The 19,536-nt window shown below is 39.5% G+C and overlaps 1 protein-coding gene and 1 pseudogene across 1 annotated transcript in view; both read right to left on the minus strand.

The window, feature by feature from the left end:
- LOC111148420 (ankyrin repeat domain 31) overlaps positions 1 to 19,536 on the minus strand; it is a 151,073-nt gene that overhangs the window by 73,402 nt on the left and 58,135 nt on the right. The window contains 2 exon segments of the mRNA XM_022504946.1: positions 635 to 782; positions 18,544 to 18,686. Of these exon segments, the coding sequence (XP_022360654.1) occupies positions 635 to 782; positions 18,544 to 18,686 (291 nt within the window).
- On the minus strand, positions 10,167 to 10,388 carry LOC111148409 (annotated as a pseudogene).

Here is a 19,536-nt window from a genome sequence, read left to right on the forward strand (position 1 = left end):
CTGTAAGGATACTGACATTTCTTCTAGATTAAATGGAGAGCCGCTGCAGGGTTCTGAACAGAAGAATGTTGTGATCTTACCAAAAAATCTAACAGATTAAGGAGAATATAAAGAAAGTGCCATGCATGTAAATTCTTCTTATTGACAACCATAAATCAAGTTCTTTTGTAGTTTAATTTTTACCACTGTAATGGATGACAGGGTAAAAATACAGCCATAAGAAAAGACTGTTTGGGAATAGAAATAGATATAAACAATCCTGGCCATACTCATCAAAAAAGATACAGCCAAATACAATTTACATCATATCAGGTTATTCAGCCAAAAAACTGTCAGGGGAAAAAAAAAAAAAAACTTTATAGAAGTTTTCTTAACTGTTTGCAATGCACAACTAGGGAAAGAGTACATTTGATATGATCTCTCTTTGTTCTCTTTGTTCTTTTAGAATTCTTCCATTATGTGTACTTGCAAACAAGTCAGTGTGCTTCATTAAAGGAATGGAGCAAGGACACCACTGGTTGGATTTTCTCAAAACTAAGAAGGAAACGAAACTTACTTTCTATAATTCTAAATTCAATTTCTGTAACTCTCTATGAATATGATAAACAGATATAACAGAACAGTTTAATCTTACCTGATGTAAGGAGATGTTTTTGCTGTTTAGGAATATATTTATCAAGGAGACGCTTCATACATGAATCTTTGGCCTCATCCACAGCACATTTTCCACTGTCACTTCTAAGTAACGGATTGGCTCCATTCAAAAGAAGTAACTCTGCCACCTATGGGAAGACTGTTCATGTGAGCATGCCCAGACAATAGGTATATTACTGGACATGTGAGCTAGCACACAATTCTAGGCAATATCTGGTATTTCTTTCAGTGTGGATTTACTTACAACTTTGCCGAATAAAAAAAATTAATGTAATTGTTACTGAATCATAACTTGTTGATATACATACCCTTCTCTTACTACAAAAAAGAGAGAAAGAGGGAGAGAGGGAGAGGAAAAAAGAGGGAAAGGGGTAGACCAGGAGAGAGAGGGAGGGAGGAAGAGATTGAAGGAGGAAGGAAAGGTCAGAAATGTATATATAGTTCAAGTGCTGGTGAATTGGAGCTGGCAGATATACCAAGAATTAGCACTGGGTTCTGTAGTAGTAAACATAAGTTTAACAGGTTCCAGGAGATGTTTATGTCTTCTATTTATAACTGCGTTGCTGCTGTTCCTCCTCAGAGTATCAGGGAAAAACCAGTCAACCCTTAATCTGTTACTACTCCTCAAGTAACGAAGGACTCCCTGATCTCCCATCCATTGCTACTCTAGATAAAAATGACTTCTCCCTTCTTTCAGGTACATATTTTACTGTAATGCACAATATATATTGTATTTATTATTATATTATTTCTTACATATCTGTCTGTCCTATACACTAAGGTTTCTGAGGGTGGGACTACCTTTTTCTTCTAAAATTTGTTATTTTTGAATAGGGAGTTAATGAATATAGTTCAAATACAGAAGGCTCAGAAAAGTATACAACGAGAAATAAGTTTCCCTCCTCTACCCTTGTCCTCCAGGCATCCAATTTTTTCCTAAGCCCTTATTATAGTTTCTCCTGAATTTTTCCACAACCTAGTCCAACAGGTGTGTGTGTGTGTGTGTGTGTGTGTGTGTGTGTACACAGATGTATACATATTTTTTTGTTATGCAGGTGGTCATATATTATAGACATTCCCCTATATTTTGTCCCTGAACAAAGCTTTGAGATTGTACCATATCAGTATAAATGAACTTCATTATTTTTAGCAGCTAAGTAATAGTCTACTATTGAATGTGCTGTACTTTATTTAACCAGTACCCTCCTGACAGATGTTTAAGTTGCTTACAAGTTTCTACTACAAATACATGTCTTAATCATCTTTATATTCCTAGTGCCTATCTCAGTGTCTGGCACAGAGTAAATATTCAATAAATATTCTTTAATAAAAGAATGCATGTAATCAGGGAGGATGTGGGGAGTATGCTCTAAGTAACCCTACACTAAAAGGAGCCTAAATTTTTATGTTAATATCTGGAAAGAGAAAAGGGATCTGAATTTCTATAAATTATATATTCCCTTCAAAGTAAATATATATACATTCTTCCTTTTATAACAAAGCATACTAGGAGAGAAAACCACAATACCACAAAGGGACAATATAAGCCAGATCCCTTAAACATTATCCAGACTCAGCAATTCTGCTTTTCAAACTATTTTATTATGAGAATTTAATGCTAGATTGGGAAATTGAAAGTAATGGTAGATATAATTAAATCTGTAATTCACATATAAGCCAGATGAGGTATAAGAAGATAATGAATTTATGCTGGATCTTCATGCTTTATTCAGCAAATAAATAAATAAAGAGTATAGAGCTTTCTTTTGGGAAAAGAAGTTTTGGGAGAGAGGAAGGAAGATGGCAAAGAGTAGGGGATGCTAGTTTTGTCTAGTCCCTGGAATTCAGCTAGCTAGCTATCAAACCATTCTGAACACTATGAACTTGACTGGAGATCTAAAAAAAGAACTGCTATAATACTACAAATAGAAAAGTGACCACTTTCTGCATGGTAGGAGGTTCGGAGAAGTGAATCTGAGTGACATATTGGAAGATAAACTGCAGGGGGAGGGGGCCTCCATCAGCTGGATACTGAAAAGTAATAAGCAGTGGAGCACAAAATGGAAACTTTTAGAAGTCTGTTCTGGTTGGGAACGTCCCTGCCTGAAAGGTGCTCAGGCAGTGCAGTGGGGCAGAATCCTAGGTGGGACAGCATGGTCTCAGGATCCCCGAGGTCACCAGCAGACTGGGCATACCTGAGTGCAGCAGAGTTCCCAAATATCAGAGTGGGGAACCCAGCTGCAATTAGTGAGCCCAGGCGTGGGCTTTCAGCTTGGGGTTGCCATAAACTGCAAACCGGCAAGGTCGGGCAACTGCTCTCTGATCAGGGACCCAGCAAGCCTAAGAACCAAGGCAAGAACTCCCTTTCTCCCCCAGGAGGAAGCACGGGTGCATGCCACAGGAGTCTACAGGGTCTGGAGACTTGAAACGGGGTCACATGCCTAGATAAAAATGCTTGGTCACCGGTTGGGTGAGCACAGAGAGTAGATGGACACCAGGGAGACAGGAGTAATGACTGCTTTTCCTTGAGGATGGGTGCACTGAGGAGTGAGGGCAGTGAGCTTTTGGCTCCAAGGGCCGGAGATTGGGAGACTGCCATTTTCATTCTCATCCTCTAAAGCAGTGCAGAAAGCCTTTAGGGAACAAAAGTCACACAGAGCGATCTGGACTAGGTTACTTAGCCTGGCCCCTTGGTGCATTTCTGCCCCGGGGATCAGAACAACAGGCCCCTCCCGGAGAAGATCAATAAGAACATCCAGCTAAGACCAAGTTTACCCATCAATGACAACTGTAAAACTCCAGTGCTAAGGGAAAAGAGTATACAGAATTCATGAGTTTTTTTTCTCACAATGCTTTAGTCTTTCAATTTTAATTTTTCCCCTTTCTTCCATCTCAACTTATTTCTTATTTTATCAACTCTTTTTTTAAGTCTTTATTAATTTTTATAGTTAATTCTATCCTTTCATTGTATTTAATTTTATTTTTGTATGTATATGTTTTTCTTTCTTTACAATTTTGAGATCTAGTTTCTTCTAACAAACAGACCAAAGTATACCTGGGATCTAGTGTATTGCTCTGTTCTGTTCACTTGTCTGATTATATTCACTCCCTCTCTCTTTTTTCTTTTCCATTTCTGGTCTCCTCTGATTTGTTCAGTGTATATTTCTCTGGGGTCATTGTGACTATTTTAGTATTTTGTTCTCTTGTTCATCTATGCTTCTCTGGACAGAATGCCAAGATGGAAAAACTCACCCCAAAAAAGAGAACAAGAAGCAGTACTGACTGACAGGGACCCAATTAATATGGATGTAAGTAAGATATAAGAGCCAGAATTCAGAATAATTATTATAAAGATACTAATGATACTATTAATAAGATGCAATAAAAAATGGAGGCTCTAACTGCTAGGATAAATGAGGCAGAAGAGAGAATGTGGGATACAGAAAACAAAATGATGGAGAATAAAGAAACCAAGAAAAAGAGAGATAAACAACTACTGGATCACAAGGGGAGAATTCGAGAGTGAAGAGATACTATGAAGCAAAACAATATTAGAATAATTAGGATCCCAGAAGGAGAAAGGGGGGGGGGCAGAAAGTATATAGGAGTAAATTATAGCAGAGAACTTTTCTAATTTGGGGAAGGAAACAGGCATCAAAATCCAGGAGGCACAGAGAAGCCCCCCCCCTGTAAAAATCAATAAAAACAAGTTAACACCCCATCATCTAATAGTAAAACTTACAAGTCTTAGAGACAAAGAGAAAACCCTGAAAGCAGCTCCAGACAAGAGGTCCTTACCCTACAATGGTAGAAACATAAGCCTAGCAGCAGACCTATCCACAGAGACCTGGCAGGCCAGAAAGGACTGTCATGATATATTCAGGGTGCTAAATGAGAAAAATATGCAGCCAAGAATACTGTATCCAGTAAGGTTATTATTCAGAATAGAAGGAAAGATAAAGAGCTTCCAGGACAAACAGAAACGAAAAGAATTTGTGATCACTAAACCAGCCCTACAAGAAATTTTAAAGGGGACCCTTTAAGTGAAGAGAGAATCCAAAAGTTACAAACCAGAAAAGAACAGAGACAATATACAGAAAGAATGACTTCACTTATATAACACAAAGGCACTAAATTCATATCTGTCCATAGTTACTCTGAATGTAAATGAGCTAAATGCCCCAAACAAAAGACACAGGGTATCAGATTGGATAAAAAAGCAAGACCCATTGATATGCTATCTATAAAAGACTCAATTTAGACCCAAAGACAGCTCCAGATGGAAAGTGAGAGGGCAGAAAACCATTTATCACACTAATAGACATCAAAAGAAAGCTGGGATAGGAATCCTTATAACAGACAAATTAGATTCTAAACCAAGGAAGGTAATAGGAAATGAGGATAGACACTATACAATAATTAAAAGGTCTATCCAACAAGAAGAGCTAATAATTGCACATATATATGCCCCTAACATGGGAGCAGCCAATTATACAAACGAATTAGTAACAAAATTAAAGAAACACATTGATAATAATATAGTGATAGTAGGGGACTTTAATACCCCACTCACAGCAATGGGCACATCATATAAGCAGAAGATCAACAAGGAAACAAGGGCTTTGAATGACACACTGGACCAGATGGACTTCACAGATATATTCAGAACAGTCCATCCCAAAGTAACAGAATACACATTCTTCTCAAGTGCACATGGAACATTCTCCACAAGAGATCACATACTGGGTCACAAATCAAGTCTCAGCCAGAACCAAAAGACTGGTATTATTCCCTGCATATTTTCAGACTACAATGCTTTGAAACTTGAACTCAATGACAAGAGGAAATTTGGAAGGAAATCAAATACGTGGAGGTTAAAAAGCATCTACTAAATAATGAATGGGTCAACCAAGAAATTAAAGAAGAATTTTAAAAAATTAATGGAAACACAACTTTGGGATATAGCAAAGGTGGTCCTAAGAGGGAAGTATACAGCAATACAAGCCTTTCTCAGGAAACAAGAAAGGTCTCAAATATACAAGCTAATACCTAAAGAAGCTGGAGAAAGAACAGCAAACAAAGTCTAAACGCATCAGGAGAAAAGAATTAATAAAGATTAGAGCAGAAATCAATGAAATAGAAACCAAAAGAACAGTAGAACAGATCAACAAAACTAGGGACTGGTTCTCTGAAAAAAATTAATAAAATTGATAAACCTCCGGCCATACTTCTCAAAAAAAATGAAAGGACCCAAGTAAATAAAATCACGAATGAAAGAGGAGAGATCACAAGCAACACTGAAGAAATACAAACAATTATAAAACACATATTATGAGCAAGTATATGCCAACAAATTAGCAATCTGGAAGAAATGGGTACATTCCTAGAGACATATAAACTATCAACACTGAACTAGGAAGAAATAGAAAACCTGAACAGACCCATAACTATCAAGGAAATTCAGGCAGTAATCAGAAAATAAGAGTCCAGGGCCAGATGACTTCCCAGGGGAATTCTACCAAACATTTAAAGAGTAATTAACACCTACTCTTCTGAAGCTGTTTCAAAAAACAGAAATGGAAGGAAACAAACTCATTCTATGAGGCCAGCATTACCTTGATCCCAAAACCAAAAACCCCATCAAAAAGGAGAAATACAGACCAATATCCCTGATGAACATGGATGCAAAAATTCTCACCAAGATACTAGCCAATAGGATCCAACAGTACATTAAAAGGCTTATTACACAACCAAGAGAGATTTACTCCTGGGCTGCAAGGGTGTTTCAACATCTGCAAATCAATCAATACGATACACTACATTAATAAAAGAAAGGACAAGAACCATTTGGTCATCTCAATAGATACAGAAAAAGTATTTGACAAAGTACAGTATTCTTTTTTGATTAAAACTTTTCACAGTGTAGGGATAGAGGGAACATACCTCAGTATCATAAAAGCCATCTTTGAAAAGCCCACAGAGAATACCATTCTCAATGGAGAAAAAATGAAAGTTTTTCCCCTAAGGTCAGGACCATGGGAGGGATGTCCACTATCACCACTGTGGTTCAACATAGTACTAGAAGTCCCAGCCTCAGCAATCAGACAACAAAAAGAAATAAAAGGCATCTGAATTAGCAAAGAAGTCAAACTCTCACTCTTCACAGATGACATGATACGTTATGTGGAAAACCCCAAAGACTCTACCCCCAAATTGCCAGAACTCATACAGGAATTCAGCAACGTGGCAGGATATAAAATCAATGCAAAAAAATCAGCTGCATTTCTATACATTAACAATGAGACAGAAAAAGAGAAATTAAGGAACTGATCCTTAATCTGATCCCATTTACAATTGCACCCAAAGCCATAAGATAACTAGGAATAAACCTAATGGAAGAGGCAACGGATCTGTACTCTCAAAACTATAGAACACTCATGAAAGAAATTGAGGAAGACCACAAAGAAATGGAAAAATGTTCCATGATTATGGATTGGAAAAACAAATATTGTTCAAATGTTAATGCCCTAGAGCAATCTACACATTCAATGCACTCCTTATCAAAATACCAATAACATTTTTCACAGAGTGGGCACAAACAATCCTAAAATTTGTATGGAACCAGAAAAGACCCTGAATAGCCAGAGAAATGTTGAAAAAGAAAAGCAAAACTGGGGCACCTGGGTGGCTCAGTGGGTTAAGCCTCTGCCTTCAGCTCAGGATCCTGGGATCAAGTCCCACATTTGGCTCTCTGCTCAGCAGGGAGCCTGCTTCCCCCCACTCTCTCTGCTTGCCCCTCTGCCTACTTGTGATCTCTGTCTGTCAAATAAATAAATAAAATCTTTAAAAAAAGAAAAGAAAACAAAAACTGGTGGCATCACAATTCCGGACTTCAAGCTGTATTACAAAGCTGTAATCATCAAGACAGTATGCTACTGGCACAAAAACGGACACACAGATACATGGAACAGAATAGAGAACCTAGAAATGGACTCAACTCTATGATCAACTAATCTTCGATAAAGCAGGAAAGAATATCCAATGGAAAAAAGATGGTCTCTTCAATAAATGGTGCTGGGAAAATTGGACAGTCACACACAGAATGAAACCTGGCCATTTTCTTACACCACACACAAAAATAAACTCAAAAAGGACGAAAGACCTCAATTTGAGACAGGAATCCATCAAAATCCAAGAGGAGAGCACAGGCAGCAACATCTTTGATGTCTGCCACAGCAAGTTCTCACTAGACATGTCTCCAAAGGCAAGGGAAACAAAGGCAAAAAATGAACTATTGGGAGTTCATCAAGATAAGAAGCTTTTTCACAGCAAAGGAAACAGTTGACAAAACCAAAAGAAAACCCAGAGAATGGGAGAAGATATTTGCAAATGTCTTATCAGATAAAGGGCTAGTATCCAAGACCTATAAAGCATTTATCAAATTCAATACCCAAAGAACAAATAATCCAATCAACAAATGCGCAGAAGACATGAGCAGACATCACTCCCAAGAAGACTTACAAATTGCCAACAGACACACGAAAAAACGCTCAACATCACTTGGCATCAGGTAAATAAAAATCTAAACCACAATGAGGGGTGCCTGGGTGGCTCAGTTGGTTGGGCAGCTGCCTTCAGCTCAGGTCATGATCCCAAGGCCCTGGGATCGAGATCCATGTCAGGTTCCCTGCTCTGTGGAGAACCTGCTTCTCCCTCTCCCCCTGCCTGCTGTTCTGCCTACTTGTACTCTCTCCATCAAATAAATAAAATCTTAAAAAACAACAACAACAACAAACAACCCATGATGAGATACCACCTCATACCCGTCAAGAAATGGCAGATGTTGGTGAGGATGGGGGGAAAGGGGAACCCTCTTACACTGTTGGTGGGAATGCAAGCTTGTACAGTCACTCTAGAAAACAATATGGAGGTTCCCCCAAAAAGTTGAAAATAGAGCTATATGACCCAGCAATTGCACTGCTAGGTATTTACCCCAAAGATACAAATGTAGTGATCCAAAGGGGCATCTGCACCCCAATGTTTATAGCAGGAATGTCCACAACAGCCAAACTAGGGAAAGAGCCCAAATTTCCATCAACAGATAAATGGATCAAGAAGAGGATAGACACACACACAGATGCGTGTGCACACGCACACACACACTGGAATATTACTCAGCTATCAAAAAGAATGAAATCTTGCCATTTGCAATAATGCACACATGGAACTAGAGGGTATTATGCTAAATGAAATAAGTCAATCAGAGAGAGACAATTATCATATGATGTTACTCATATGCGAAATATAAGAAACAAAACAGATGAACATAGAGTGGGGGGGGGAAGGTAAAATAAGATGAAAATGTAGAGGGAGACAAACCATAAGAGACTCTTAGAACTCTAGGAAACAAACAGGTTTGCTGGTGGGGAGGTGCGTCGGGGGACGGGGTAACTGCTGACCAGCCTTGAGGAGGGCATGTGATGTAATGAACACTGGGTGTTATGTACATCTGCTGAATCACTGAACTCTACCTCTGAAACTAATAATACACTATCTATGAATTATATGTTAATTGAATTTAAATTAAAAAATGAATAAACAAAATTTAAAATAACGAAAACAAGTTTTGTAAGGGAGTTGCCAAAAGGGCTATATTGTTTATCTCTGGAGGTTTTGTGTCAAGTAATAACCCATATAGCATGAGAGTGACTCAGGATCAAGGATCATCAGAAAGAGGACTGGAGGAAGGGAAAAGGCAGGGGGTAGAGCTCTACTTTCCTGAAAATCTGAGTTGGTAATTCCAAGGGAATAGATACATTATTTTAGCAGTCTCTGATTTAGGCAATGGATAATCTGCTTCACCAAATATCCACACTTCCCATTTCCCTCTGCAGTCTTAATTTTATGAATTCTGAAGCCTATTTACAAATCCTCTAACTTGAAACATTCTCTTCTCACCAAAAGGCAGTAAATAAATGACTTTTTTTTTAGTATTTCCCCACCTATTTTTTTTCTTTAATATTTATTTGAGAATGAGAGAGCACAACTGGGAGGGGCTGAGGGAGAAGGAGAAAGAAGCTTAAGCAGACTCTGCACGGAAAACAGGGCTTGATCCCATGACCTTGAGATCATGACCTGAGCCAAAACCAAAAGTTGATGCTCAACCAACTGTGCCACCCAGACACCCCTCCCCTCTATTTTAACCTATATTTAGGTTCTATATTAGCTCTCTGTTGCTACCTAACAATTTACCCCCAAACATAGTGGCTCAAATAAATAATAAATATTTATAATCTCACAGTTTCTGTGGGTCAGGAATTTGGGAGCAGCCCAGGTAGGTGGTTTTATATCAGGTTCTATCTCTATCTTCTTTTTTATTTTCTCTCTCTTTTTTTTTTTTTTTTGCCAGAAGCACCTAGATGAGATTACTATCATTCAAATATTTCACAGAAACAGGAATGTAGCAACTGAGTACAGGTAGGATAAGAAAGTAAAAAAGTCTGCAAGTATGTTTATGTTGGTCTATTTACATCTGGAACAGGCTCTCCTCCACATGAGGCACAGCAGCTGCACTTGTCTGATGCCTCCTTGCAGATGCAGCCCTGGGCACACTTGGCACCACCGAGGGGGCAGCAGGAGCAGCAGCTCTTCTTGCAGAAGGTGCATTTGCACTCTTTGTGTCATCAGGAGACAGAGCAGATTCAGGAGCCCCTGGTGGAGCAGTTGGGGTCCATTTTTGGGCTGAGGTGAGGTTGGAGGTCCAAAGCAGGCAAGGCACAGAGATACTGGTGCAGGTTGGAAGTATGGTCAGTTTCTTACGAGGATGTAGTCAAGAGGATGGCTGGAGATACAACTGTGTAAAAGCCTGACTGGGCTGGAGGTTCTGTTTCCTAAGATGCCTCAGTCACACAGGTATGTGATGGAGACCTCAGTTCATTGCCATGTAGATCTCTCCATAGAACTCCTTAAATGTCCTGATAATATGACATCTGGCTTCTCTCATGTAATGTACCAAAAGAGAGAGAAGTGAAAGAACATGGAAGAAGCTACAGTACTTTCAACCTAGCATCAAAAGTCATATACTGTCACTTCTGACATATCCTAGTTGTTAGAAGCAAGTCACTGACACTCCAGCCCATAATCTTGGGGAAGAGAACCTGGCTCTACCTTTTGAAAAGAGTAGTATTAAAAAATTTGTGGACATATTTTAAAGCTACCACAGGTGCTTACCTAGAAGAAGCAGAGCAATTTCAGTAAGTGCCCGGCATCACAATTTCTACTTCTTTGGCTCATCAAGCAGTAGCCTCCTTAAGGAACTATACCTCTACTTCAAGTTTGCTTATGGATTTTCACCTTTAATCATATTATTGAATCAAATGCTTTCTTCCTAGGATGGCTGGGTGGTTCAGTTGGTTAAGCATCTCCCTTTGGCTCAGGTCACAATCCCAGGGTCCTGGGATCAAGTCCTGCATCAGGCTCCTTGCTCAGTGGGGAGTCTGCTTCTCTCTCTCCCTCTGCCACTCCCCCTGCTTGTGCTCTCTCTCTGAAAATAAATCAAATCATAAAAAAAACCCCAACAAATTCTGTCTTCCCTCTAAAATCAGCTGACTTATTTGTGTAAGAAAGAAGTAGGAGAGTAAATTTTTTTAAAAGTTTTATTTAAATTCCAGTTAGTTAACACACAGATAATGTTAGTTTCAGATGTAATATATGGAATTCTGCACTTCCATACATTACCCTGTGCTCATCACAACAAGTGCACTCCTTAATCCCTGTTACCTATTTAACCCATCACCCCACCCATGTCCCTTCTGGTAACCATCAGTTTGTTCTCTATAATGAAGAGTCTGTTTCTTGGTTTTCCCCCCTTTCCCTTTTTTTCCCCCATTGCTCATCTGTTTTGTTTGTTAAATTCCACATGTGAGTGAAATCATATCATATTTGTTGTTCTCGGACTCACTGTGCTTAGAATAATACTCAGAGAATAAAATTCTTTCAAATACCTGAAAAGACAATATCTTGACTACACATCACTAATGATATATGCATAAAACAGAAAGAACTACAAAAAAAACTTCATCAGTAGTCTTATTGTTAATAATAATAGGGTTAATGTTGATAATAATATTGCTAAGTAGTAATGAGTATGTTATACAATAAAGAAATAAGTAAATTAATGTAATAAAAACAAATGCTGAGCCTAAGAGACAAAGAGATACAAGTATAAAGTCAAAGTTCAATATAAATCCATAATATTAAGTTGAAAAGAGATATCAGTATGAACTCATAATTTTCCTTATGTATCCTCTAACTTGAAAAATATGTATTTTACTAAAAATGCCTAAGAGCAATGATATCTGAAGGGTTTTTTTAAAGATTTTATTTATTTATTTGACAGAGAGAGACACAGTGAGAGAGGGAACACAAGCAGGGGCTAGTGGGAAAGAAGCAGGTTTCCCAGTGAGCAGGAAGCCTGATGCAGGGCTTGATGCGGGGCTCAATCCCAGCACCCTGGGATCATGACCGGAGCCCAAGGCAGATGCTTAATGATTGAGCTACCCAGGTGCCCCAAAGCAATGATATCTAATACCAATAAGCATATCTAACATCCAGACTTGTGGTCTCAAAATAGATTATGCATTTACAGAAAATGTAAGAAGAAACAAGCTATACAACAACACAAAAATAAAATTAGCCAAATCTAGAATTTAGGAAATTCTATAAGACAAAGATCCAGATGCTAGAAGACATAAGAAAACACAAAATAGAGGAAGAACTGTTAGAGGTTAAAACACATTTAAGAGCCACAACAAAATCTGTAATGAATGGACCTTCATCAATCCTGATTCAAAGAAAAACTTGCTATAAAAACACATTTTTTAAATAACTTGGGAAATGTGAATATGGACAGGGTATTAAGAAATACCATTTAATATTTATTAATATAAATTTAATATCTCACTTAATTTAATTTAATTAATTTAATATAAATTTAATATTTCACATTTAATTTAATATCTCACTTAATATCTATTAAGTGAGATGATACTTTGGGAATAAAAAGAAGCCCTTATCTGTAAGAGATGAAGGCTCAAGTATTTATGAGTAAAATGGTATGATGTCCAGGATTTCTTTAAAATTCCCAATAACAACAAAACACAGTTGTGTTTGAGCCTGTTGGGAGTTGGTTCTTTATAATATAAGAGAATATATAATCAAACTTCGTAACAGAGTTCACACTAGATACACATGGCATGTGTACATGAGGGATATATGAATGTGTATGTGAGGGATATTTTTTCAATATATGTGAACCCTAGTAACACTGTTAACCAATTTCCAATTCAACATCTCATATACTCATATACCACAGGACATTTCATCAAACAGCTTTGTTAAAATCATGATAGTTTACATCAACTTGTCATGTCATTTCCTTCATTTATTAACAAAGTAAACCTAACACAAGAGAAGTCAAGGTTAGTCTGACATGACTTGTTCTTAGTAATGCTTACAGATTCTCAAGTATCACTACACTCTTTTTTTCCCCATTTTTTATTACGTTATATTAGTCACCATATAGTATATCATTAGCATTTGATGTAGTGTTCCATAATTCATTGTGTGTAACACCCAAGTGCTCCATGCAATCCTTGCCCTCCTTAATACTCATCACCAGGCTCACCCATTCCCCCCTCTAAAACCCTCAATTTGTTTTCTGGAGTCCACAGTCTCTCTTGGTTCCTCTCCCTCTCTGATTCCCCCCCTTCATTTTTCCCTTCCTTCTCCTAATGTCCTCTACGCTATTTCTCCTGTTCCACAAGTAAGTGAAACTATATGATAATTGACTTTCTCTGTTTGACATTTCATTTAGCATATCTTCCAGTCCCATCTACGTTGATGCAAAAGTTGGGTATTCATCCTTTCTGATGGCTGAGTAATATTCCATTGTGTATATGACCACATCTTCTTTATCCATCTGTCTGTTGAAGGACATCTTGGTTCTTTCCATGGTTTGGGTATTGTGGAAATTGCTGGTATGAACATTGGGATGGATGTGACCTTCTTTTCACTACATTTGTATCTTTGGGGTAAATACCCAGTACTGCATAGGGTGGTTCTATTTTTAATTTTTGAGGAACCTCCGCACTGTTCCAAAGTGGCTGCACCAACTTACATTCCCACAGTGTAAGAGGGTTCCCCTTTCTCCACAACTTTCCCAACATTTGTTGTTTCTTGCCTTGTCAATTTTTGCCATTCTAACTGGTGTAAGGTGGTATCTCAATGTGGTTTTGATTTCCCTGATGGCTAATGATGATGAACATTATTTCATGTGTTGTTAGCCACTTATATGTCTTCTTTGGAGAAGTGTATGTTCATATCTTCTGCACATTTTTTGACTTGGTTATTTGTTTTTTGGGCATTGAGTTTGAGAAGTTCTTCACAGATCTTGGATATCAGCCCTTTGTCTGTCGTGTCACTTGCAAATATCTTCTCCCATTCCGTGGGTTGTCTCTGTTTTGTTGACCGCTTCCTTTGCTGTGCAGAAGCTTTTTACCTGAAGTCCCAGAAGTTCATTTTCACTTCTGTTTCCCTTGCCTCTGGAGACGTGTCTTGAAAGAAGTTGCTGTAGCCGATGTTAAAAAGGTTACTGCCTATGTTCTCCTCTAGGACTTTGATGGATTCCTGTCTCACATTGAGGGCTTTCACCCATAGAGAGTTTATCTTTGTGTACGGTGTAAGCAAATGGCTGAGTTTCATTCTTCCATATATAGCTGTCCAATTTTCCCAGCACCATTTATTGAAGAGACTGTCTTTTTTCCATTGGATATTTTTTCCTGCTTTGTCGAAGATTAGTTGACCATAGAGTTGAGGGTCTGTATCTGGGCTCTCTATTCTATTCCATTGACCTACGTGTCTGGTTTTGTGCCAATACCGTGCTGTCTTGGTGATCACATTTTTGTAATATAGCTTGAAATCAAGCAATGAGATGCCTCCAGTTTTTTCTTTTTCAATATTTCCTTGGCAATTTGGGGTCAGGTAACTATATTCTTGTCTAAATGTATCCCTTATGTCTAATAATTTATTCTTGATTTTTCTAAGGAATCAGAATGAGCCAATCATCTACAATTCTCAAATTTCGTTTTTTCAATTTAAAAAATGTATTTAACAGTTTTAGTGAGATATAATTCACCCATTTAAAAAATATAATTCAATATTCTTTAGTATATTAAGAGAGTTGTATAACTATAACCACAATCTAATTTTGGAACATTGTTTTTAAGGTTTTATTTATTTATTTGACAGAGCACAAGCAGGGGGAGTGTCAGGCAGAGCGAGAAGCAGGCTCCCTGGGAGGCTGATGCAAGACTTGATCCCAGGACCCTGGGATCATAACTGAGCTGAAGGCAGACACCCAATTGACTAAGCCACCCAGGCATCGCCAATTTCAAAACTATTTTAATATCCCCCAAAAGAAACCCTTTAACCATGACCTGTTATTATTCTCCATTCTCTACTCTCTACCTTTCATTCTTAATCTTCTTTCTGTCTCTAAAGATTTGGACTTCTGCAAATATTGATGGTTTTTTAATTCTTAAAAAACAGGGTATTATCTTTTAGTATGTTCCATCTCTTAGTATGAAAGTCAATTCCTATAAGACAATATATATTCAAGTTTCTTCAACTCTGGAATATTTAAGCTCACACTCTCTAGGTGCTGAGTCCAGCATCAGGTTCCCAGGACTTCCCTGTCTGACACCTTAGTCCTGTGACAAGGAAGTCATGGGACAATACAATACTAAGGGTCTATACCATTTTTCTGATCAACTTTGCATCACATAAGAGATTCCCCCAAGGTTAGCCTAGATACTCATCTGATGCTCTCGTCATCCCTACTCCATCCTCCAAAACAACGTTCTGCCTTACTTTGATTCTTAAGGCTTTGGTTCTTAAGTCAGTCCAGAACTGACCTGGCACTTTGGGAATCTCTCTTGGACTACATTAAATAACTTTCTGGCTCCTCCCAACCCCCAGCTAAACAAAAAGGGAAGGGAATGAAGAAAACAGTGATTTCATCCCGTTCCACTGGGTTTTAGCTTTTAATTCTCATGACCATTCTCTAGGCTTCCACTTCTGTCTTGTCATTCTCTTTTCTCCTGCCATCAGTCTGGACATGCCACAGTGCCAGAAGTACATGAGCCCCAAGAACACATAGTTTGGCAAGTGGGAGTGAGAGAGGTAGTGCAGAAAAGAGATTCTGGGTCAGAGGCATGTGTCTTTGGTCCCTTTTACTTCACTGATGGAGTAGGAGAAGGCTACATATCTGCAAAGGCCAGAAAGGAGATAGCTGGTTCTAACCCAGGAGGCAGAAATTGACTAAAGCCAAGTTACCAGATGGGACAAAAGAACAACTGAGAATGAAAAGAAGAAAAATTAAAGTGCTCAGAGCTTACCTTGTCCAAAGGGCAAAAAGACTCTTGACTAGTGTAAGGGCCTGCCCCTCCCAGAGTAACTAGCTTTGTGGACCCTGGAAGTAGGGGCGGGGCAGGCCGGGTGAAGACGTACAATCGGTGTGGCGTGGGTATATCCACTGGGTGAATTAGGATTCAATTGGCTACCTGTGTAGGGGCGGGGCTCAACCACCCCCATAAAGGTTGGTATGCGAGGCTGGTGAGGGGTGTGGAAGGAGAGCTGTCAGAAGAAGAAGAAGGAAGAAAAAGCAGAGAAGAGTTGGAGGAAGCAGCAAAGAGAAGAGTGGGCAGGAGAAGCAGCAGAAGAGTCGGCAGGAGCAGAAGAAGGAGAGTCCGCGGGAGCAGAAGAAAGAGAGCTGTGACAGCTCTTATAAGATTATAAGAGCTGTCGCAGCTCTCATTAAGAGCTGTAGGAGCTTGTAACAGCTCTTGTAAGAGCTGTGAGAGTGTGACAGCTTTTGTCAGAGCTAGACGAGCCGCCAACGGCCCCAAGCCGCTGGCAGCTCTGACGCCTGCAGCCCCGCCCACACCGCGGCTCTGGCAGCGGCACCATGGGAAGCAGTGGCACCACGGGAAGCAGCGGAGCCACCCGCAGCGGACCTGCCATTGCACCAGAGCCGCCAGCGGCCCAGAGCCGCCAGCAGCTCCGACGCCTGCAGCCCCTGGTCCCGACGCCAGCGGTCCCAGCACTCTAGCAGCAGCCGAGATGCCAGCGGTCCACACGCCAGCAGTCCTGATGCCAGCTGTCCCAGCACGCCAGCGGTCCCAGCACTCCAGCAGCAGCCGAGACGCCAGCGGTCCCGACACCAGCGACCCCGCTGACACACAGAGGGGAATGACCTAGACACCAGCAACCTCGCTGCGAACAGCCTCGCTGCCAGGAGCGGCCTTGATACCCTGAGCCGCAGCCTCGCTGGAGCTGCGCCATTCCGGGGAGCGGCTTCATCTGGAAAGAGGCTTCCTCGGTGAGCAGCCCTGTGGGAGGCAGCATTGTCAGGAAAGAGGCTTCCTCCAGAGTGGCCTCTTTTTGTGAGCAGCCTTTCCGGGGAGCAGCCCTGAGGAGCGACCTCATCAGCTGCGGCCTCGTCCTGGGAGTGGCCTCGTCCAGAGTGGCCTCATCTACAGAAAGGCCTTATCCAGAGCAGCCACGTTGGGAGTGGAATTGCCGGGGTCATCGTCGTCACCTTTTTGTAAGAGACGGCCCCGACCGGTCAGTTTGATTTTTGATGCTTGGCGTGAAATAAAGCTTTGTTTGATTTTTGCTTTAATCAGTCTCGTTCTTTGATCACGGACCCTAAGACTAGGATAGGTCAGCCCTGACAAGTTCAACAACAGATGGGCCATGAGGAGAAGGAAGAATCCTTGGCATGAGGTTTCTCTAATGGAGGCCAGCTTTGAAGATGGGGTAAAGGACAGAGAAGGCTCACACTATCACTTGTCTAAGCCTGCATTCTTCTGGCCATTAAATTAGGTCCCAAGCAGAATTCTCTCCCCCCAGCCCTCTCTACAATGTGCAGGGGTGAACACCTACAAGCAAGTGATATATTAGGAAAAAAGGCAAAACAGCCTAAACTTTCCTGAAGTACTATTTCACATTAGAAAGGGATATGCTCTATCTGTCTATCTACCTGTGGCTCCCGGCAGCCATCTCCAGCTCTACCTGTCAGGTATTTCTTCTGGAAGTATGTAGAACATAACTTGCTGAGCCCAGCTAATTAGCTCCATCTCCTACTCCAGGAATCTGAACCCAGAGGAAACTTAAAATACCCAAAATAAATAACAGGATATTTTTAGCAAGTGCCTCAGTCCTATAGTGTAGTGCCTAGACCAGAAAAATGTCTAGGAGGCTTAGAGCCTGTATGTGTATTTGCTGTGATCAATCATCAGAAATAAACTGTATGTGCTAGGATCAGTCATCTTAACCGCAGCTACTATTAACCAATTTGTATGGAACTATAGTATTTTGATATTTTAACCACTGGTACATCTATGCTGGTATATACTGACAGATCATTAAACCCAAGAGATTCAGGTTTTATGTGGTCTCTGAAAGTGACAATTAGTGCTCATAAAGCTGGATGCCTCCTATCAAGACTGGACATCACTGTGTAACAATCTACAAGTAGGAAACTTCATGTTAAAACCTTTAAAGCACCTTATTGAAGAGTCTTAAAGATGTTTAATTTTAAAAAGATTACATATAACCAAAACATGATCTGTACTTATTAAAAGTAACATGTAAAATGGCATCTACCATATTAGGAACAACAAATCATCACATAGTACTATTTTATTACATAGTCCAAGTATCCACTAGCCGAATGAACTAAAACTGAATTCCTAAAACTGAGGTTCCAGAGATTTTTAATACCTGCAGAATATAGTATTTGTTTTGCAAACAAAAGCATCACAGTACCTTATAATGTCCATTTATGACAGCATCATGTAGGGGAGTAATCTGGTACATTCCTTTGATATTTACATCTGCTCCACCTTTTAATAGTTCACTTACTGTCTGATAAAATCCTCCCACACTAGCTTCATGAAGTGCTGTCCAACCTATTATACAAAAAGGAAATGGAATTTGTTTATGTTTGCTATCTTAATGTTTAGTGCTTGCCCTTTAAATAAAAACTGTTGTTTCTTTAAAAGTATTTTGATTATATGAGATGATAATCTTACCATGAAAATAACTTGTATTATCAGATGCATTCAATAAATCTGAGGAACAAATCAAATTCATAGCCCCAAATTACTTGTGAAGAAATACATAAATAAGTAAATTGTGAAATTCAATTGTGAAAAACTCAATTGTGAAAAAATATAAAAAGAAGTAAATTTTCTTAAAGAAGTAAAATATTTGAAACTATTCCTGCCCTCCTCAAATAAAAAGGCTGTAAAGGAGTCATTATTGGCTCACAGAGAATGCCAGCTGCAGGTTACTTTTCTGTAGAAAAGGGGGGGGTACTATTTATAGCTCAAGGTACTTCCATTAAAGTAACCTAGCTGGTAGGAATACACAGAAGTCACTTCAAAAACATACATTTCTTTTCTCATTTGTTTTTTCTTTTTTAAGATTTTATTTATTTATTTGACAAAACGGAGACAACAGGAGAGGGAACACAAGCAGGGGGATTGGGAAAGGGAGAGGGAGAGGCAGGCTTCCTACTGAGCAGGGAGCCCGATGTGGGGCTTGAGCACAGGACCCCAGGATTATGACCAGAGCCAAAGGCAGCCACTTAACCAAATGAGCCACCCAGGCATCCCTCTTTTCTCCTTATTTGTAAAAAGCTATTTATAGTATTTTTTTTTTAAAGATTTTATTTATTTATTTGAGAGACAGAGTGTAGTGAGAGGCAGAGTGAGAAGAGAGGGACAAGCAGACACCACACTGAGCACAGAGCCAGAT

Source organism: Enhydra lutris, unplaced genomic scaffold, assembly GCF_002288905.1.
Source record: "Enhydra lutris kenyoni isolate GAN:26980312 unplaced genomic scaffold, ASM228890v2 scaffoldscaffold19, whole genome shotgun sequence".
NCBI lineage: Eukaryota > Metazoa > Chordata > Mammalia > Carnivora > Mustelidae > Enhydra > Enhydra lutris.